Source organism: Gopherus flavomarginatus, chromosome 11 (genome assembly GCF_025201925.1).
Source record: "Gopherus flavomarginatus isolate rGopFla2 chromosome 11, rGopFla2.mat.asm, whole genome shotgun sequence".
Taxonomy (NCBI): domain Eukaryota; kingdom Metazoa; phylum Chordata; order Testudines; family Testudinidae; genus Gopherus; species Gopherus flavomarginatus.
In genome coordinates this window covers 19,446,529-19,452,228 of record NC_066627.1, presented here as the reverse complement: position 1 = coordinate 19,452,228, position 5,700 = coordinate 19,446,529, and the positions used below count along the sequence as shown (strand labels likewise).

General features: G+C 44.7%; 1 protein-coding gene across 1 annotated transcript; it reads right to left on the bottom strand.

Annotated features, from left to right (window-relative positions):
- Positions 1–870: 870 nt before the first annotated feature.
- LOC127031180 (olfactory receptor 10A4-like) lies at positions 871–1,821 on the bottom strand. Its single transcript, XM_050917942.1, has one exon. It carries the CDS (start codon positions 1,819–1,821, stop codon positions 871–873), a length of 951 nt encoding a protein of 316 aa, XP_050773899.1.
- Positions 1,822–5,700: the final 3,879 nt, after the last annotated feature.

Sequence of the window (5,700 nt, the reverse complement as noted above, 5' to 3'; positions counted from 1 at the left end):
TGTGCATGTATATGTGTGTATGTGTGTGTGCCTGCATGTGTGTGAGCATGTGTGTGTGTTTGCATATATTTGCATATGTGTATGTGTATAAATGTGTGTGTGTGTGTGTATCTAGAAGTCTCTCACCCTACAATGAATGGATGCCCAGTGTTCCAGCTGAGTCCATTTGCCTGCACCCTCTCACTGAGCTGTCGCAGGTCTTTGTCTGAACTCTGAGCAGCCACAAGGTCAAGTCTCCCACCAGCCCAGTGATACCCACCTGTGGAATCTGATACAGGCTGTAAACAGACTGTGGTCCCAGGTTTTGAGAGGTCTTTCCCAGGGTGGTCAGAGCAGTGGTTCTCAACCAGGGGCACTTGTAGCCTGGGCATACGCAGAGGTCTTCCAGGCGGGTACATCAGCTCATCTAGGGATTTGCCTCGTTTTACAATAGGCTACAGAAAAAGCACAAGCAAAATTCATACAAACTAAAATTTCATGTCGACAAAGACTTATATATTCTGCTTTACAGACTATACACTAAAATGTAAGTACAATCTTTATATACCAATTGATTTATTTCATAATTATATAGTAAAAATAAGAAAATCTGCAGTTTTTCAGTAGCAGTGCTCTGTGACAGTTTTGTATTTTTATGTCTGATTTTGTGAGCAAGTAGTTTTTAAGTGAGGTGAAACTTGGGGATACACAAGACAAATCAGACTCCTGAAAGGGATACAGTAGTCTGGAAAGGTTGAGTGACACTGTGTAAAAGCAGGTCATGAAACCCAGTGAAGCTCAGGGAAACACAACCTGGGACTATAGCAGGCTTTGGTTCAGGCCCTACTCCAGCCCATGTTATATCTATTTTAACATAAGAAAATTGACCGGTTAGCAGAGTCCAAGAATGAATTTCCCACAAGCTTTTCTCAGGGCCTCCTGGACCTCTTTGTTTCTCAGGCTGTAGATGAGGGGATTGACCAGGGGAGTCAGGACTGTGTAGATGATAGAGAGCCCTTTCTTGAAATCATTCAAGATGTCTGTGGTTGGAAACATGTAGACAATCAGCAGAGTTGCATAATAAATGCTCACCACAATGAGGTGGGAGGAGCAGGTGGAAAAGGTCTTTTGCCTTCCTATGGCGGACGGGATTCTCAGGATGGTGGTGATGATGCGGATGTAGGACATTATGATAAGTAGGAATGGGACCAGTGAGAAAAGGAAGCCGAGTGTGAAAGCCAATATTTCCATCAAGTGTGGGTCATTGCAGGAGAGATTTATAAGGGGTATAAAATCGCAAAATAAATGATCAATAACGTTGGGGCCACAGAATGTTAATTGAGATATCGACAATGTTAATATGCCACTGCATAGGAAGCCACCTATCCAAGAGCCACCTGCAAGCTGGAGGCAGGCCCTGCCGCTCATATGGGCTGCATAGTGCAGCGGATTGCATATAGCTAAATACCGATCGTAGGACATCACTGACAGGAGAAGACATTCAGTAACCACCAGAGAACCAAAGAAATAATATTGTGTGAGGCACAGACTAAATGAAATAGTCCTGTCCACACTCAGGAGACCTGCCAGCACCCTGGGCAGGATGGTGGAGGTGTAGCAGGTCTCCAGGCAGGACAAATTCCCCAGGAAGAAGTACATGGGGGTGTGAAGGTGCTGATCAGCCACAACTAGCACAAAGATCAGGATGTTCCCAGCCATGGTCGCAATGTAGATGACAAGAAACAGCAGGAAGAGAAGAGTTTGTAGCTCAGGGAGATTCCCAAATCCTACCAGGATGAATTCTGTGAGAACTGTTTGATTCCCCCACTCTGGATTCGCCATGAGGTCCAGCTAGGGGAAAGAAACCAAAATTTACAATGGAATCTGAAGACGATACATTTTCGTCATGCTTTAGCATCAATTTAATTGCATAACTATTCCATAAGGCCCCTCATCCTGTGGGGTCAGTGAAGAACCAAGACTCTGGAAGCAAATTTCCTATTTAGATCTTTGAGATTCCATTACCACCCAGCCTCTGGTCAGTTAAGAGATTGATGCAGACAAAAAACCGCACACAGCACTGTGTACATTTGTGTCAAACTAGCAGAGCCATTTTGCATTAGTCGTTTGTAACTTTGACAAATAGTCCACATGGCTCAGCAGGGTGGACTGTGACTTCTTGCACTGTAAACATATTTTCAGTTCAGCTAACGGCCAGCAGGCTCTAGTGGACTCAGCCAAGAGTGGGGACAGCAACCAACAAGGTATCAAAGCAGGCTGCGTTAGTCTCCATGAGACAAGGTCCAACCCTTTCTGGCTTTTATTCTTTTTCCATTTTTTGACATTCTCCTGGACCTCTCCAGAGAGAGAGGGAGAGAGACACGTGTGGTGTTTAGATGTTGCTTGTAATTATTAGAACTGGGAGCACTGGCTGATGGGCGTCTGAAAGGACAGGAAACAGGAAGGAGTGGGGAGGAGTTGAGGAGACTGAATGAGAGTTACAGAGGGTGCAGCAGCAGCTTAGTAAAGAGGTTTCCATTGTAAAAATAAAGTCCTGTTGAAGTTTGTTAGTACCTTGCCTTGTTGATATAACATTTTGGCGATGAGGATGGATCTTCTGCCTCTGAACTCACCTACACACCCTTTCTGCAAAGCCCAGGTGAGCCTCCAATTGCTTTTACTGTCTGGATCCATATGTTTGAGACTTATCTGCTTGTAATCAGTGCTACAGAGATTTCTGAAGTAAGAAAGCGTGCTCTGCTAAGCCACTGCCTTTGAGCAGAAGGGCAGCATATATTTTACACTTTTCCCCTTGCAGATGATAAATATGAGACTGCACTCTTGCATTAAAGAATATTTTTGTGCCAAAAGTGAATGTAGTAGACAGATTTCGCCAGCGTGAGCAGAAACCAGGGGAGACTATAATGCAGTATATTGCTTCCCTGAGGAGTCTGATTGTAACATGTGACTTTGGGAATATGGCAGACGAGATGATCAGAGACCAGCTCATTGAGAAAACAACCATGCTTCATGTAAGAGAACGCTTACTTCTAGAACCACAATTTACACTAGAAAAAGTAATAACCATTGCTACTCAGATTGAGTCAGCTACAGCTGAAGCCAAAAATAATGAGCAGAGATACCGAAAGCACAGTCCAGGCTGCGACTCCTTTGCAGAAAAGTTCAGTATCGCTGCAGACAAACAAATGCAAGAGGAAAACTAATAAAAAGCCGCTGAATCAGCAAATGCAAAATACAGTAAAAGCATGCTTTCACTGTGGATCCCCACAAACCCTTGCAAGCTACACAGAATGTCCGGCAAAAGTAGCTCAGTGCAATCATTGCAAAAAAATTGTGCATTTTTCTAAAGAATGTCACAGTAGCCAGTTCAGTCAATAGGTGCATGCAGTTACAATACCAGATGTTACTGTGCTGAGTGTGAAGAAAATCACTACTGATCCTTGCAAGCATACCGGGCTACACGACATACCACAACGCAAAGATCACCCGCCGAGTTACTGCATGGGAAACAGATGAATACTAAACTGAACATTGCTGGATTGTTAAAGGCACGACCTGATGCCTCAAATGAGGATGAAGTGAGAAAAACAGTTGAACAGAACCAAGCAAAGTACAAGGCTTTCACAGTCAAGCAGCGGGGTGCTAAGGAACCAAAGTTTGAGTGTGGTTCCTTCGTTAGAATACTAAAACCGGGAACCTTACGCAAAAGGGACCATAACTTCACAGCTCCTCTTAAAATCATAGAGAAGGGACCTTACACCTATTGACTTTCTGATGGGCAGGTATGGAATGCTTCTTATCTTGCACCTGCCTACGCACCAAGAGGAGATTATACCAACACCCAGTCTGCATTGGATGACTTCAACATAGAACCAACAGAGCAAGACATTGCACTGGAAATGGGGCTTGTGAGACAGCCTGTCAGACCCAGACGATCACCTGTGTGGACTAAAGACTATGTTATGTACTATCTACAATGTTTCCAGTGTAATATTTCTGCCACGAGTATAGTGTCTTGTTTCCTATTTGTTTCTGTGGTTAAAATAACAATGTTTATTATAATTGGGAGAGTTTCTTAAGAGAGGAGGGAATGTGGTGTTTAGATGTTGCTTGTAATTAGAACTGGGAGCACTGGCTGTTGGGAGTCTGAAAGGACAGGAAACAGGAAGGAGGGGGGAAGAGTTGAGGAGGCTGAGTGAGAGTTACAGAGGGTGCAGCAGCAGCTTGGTAAAGAGGTTTCCACTGTAAAAATAAAGTCCTGATGAAGTTTATTAGTACCTTGCCTGGCTGATACAACACCACGTCACTGAGCTCTTTAATCACAAACTAATGCCAAATTTACACTTCGCTCCCCTTACAATTTCCTTTGCCAGCATCACAACCACTATGGTGTTTCAGTCACTTTCCCTCAGAAACACACCAATTGAATCTTGTTTTGTTTCTCTCTGCAACTGAATTGTTCATCAGTCCTGCTGTGAGTTTGCTTTCGCTCCCCGCTGGAGTTGTCTGCCACCATGATTAACTTCACATTCCAGGTGAAGGAGGAATATAAACTTGCACAAGACCCACAACCCAATGATCTTGCTCCCCAAACAGCTGCTCCCCACTCCCTGATTGCTCTGTTTTAATGCTATTTTATCCAACACCCTTGTTCCCCAGCTCATGGCTTCCTCTCTGTTATTGAATCCCATTGGTTTTGGAAACAGAGCCACTCAGCCAGCCACACGGTAGCGCCAGTGGAGAAGGCAAATGGATATTTTCAAACAGTGTCCTAGTGATACAAAGTGTCCAAAATAGTGTAACACCCAAACATGTCACATCAGTGCAACTCTGTCAGCCACTGTATAATTCCATTGACAATAATGGCATGTGTGTGGTAAGATTTATTTTTACAGCCTCTCAATCCCCCTATGTGGATCATTTTCCCCAGGCCTTCTAGACAGTCCCATCTGGCAGGGGGTTTTTAGACTGCACAGCTCCCTGCCTTGCACAGGGAGGTCTCCAGCACGCCTGACTGTCTAATGCCCAGCACCACTGAGTTGCTTTCATGCCAAGGGTGATGAACAGGTATTGCCAACTTGTATGAGTTACCCCACAGCACATTTATTTTCAAGGTGAAAGCATTACCGAGGAACAGATCTTTAAAAGACAAGAAGTAGATTTAAAACAAACATCAAACACACCAGGTGTCACCCAGTAGCCTTATAGAGCCCAAGTGGGGGTAAAGTCTTCTTTGCACCCCCTCCACCCCTTCTAATACAGAGATCCTGTCCATTTCTGTGTTTCATAGGGCTGGCCTACCCTTAAACCTTACCTCATTTTAGCTACATCACTCAGGGCTGGTCTACACTAGGGGAGGGGATCGATCTAAGACACACAACTTCAGCTAAGTGAATAATGCAGCTGCAGTCAAAGTATCTTAGATCTAGTTGCCTACCATCCTCACGGCATGGGATCGATGTCTGCGGCTCCTCCTGTCGACTCTGCTACCGCCGTTTGCGTTGGTGGAGTTCCGAAGTCAACAGGAGCGCTTTCGGGGATCGATATATTGCCTCTAGATGAGAAGCGATATATCGATCCCCGAGAAATCGATTGCTATCCGCCGATACGGCTGGTAGTGAAGACGTACCCTCAGGGATACAGACAATTTTATGCCTTCTGCGACGTAGTCAAGTTGACTTCCTCCCCGCACCACCGTAG

What these genes read in the sequence shown, in the direction of transcription:
- LOC127031180 (XM_050917942.1), bottom strand. Translation starts at nt 1,821, where the DNA reads ATGGCGAATCCAGAGTGGGGGAATCAAACAGTTCTCACAGAATTCATC.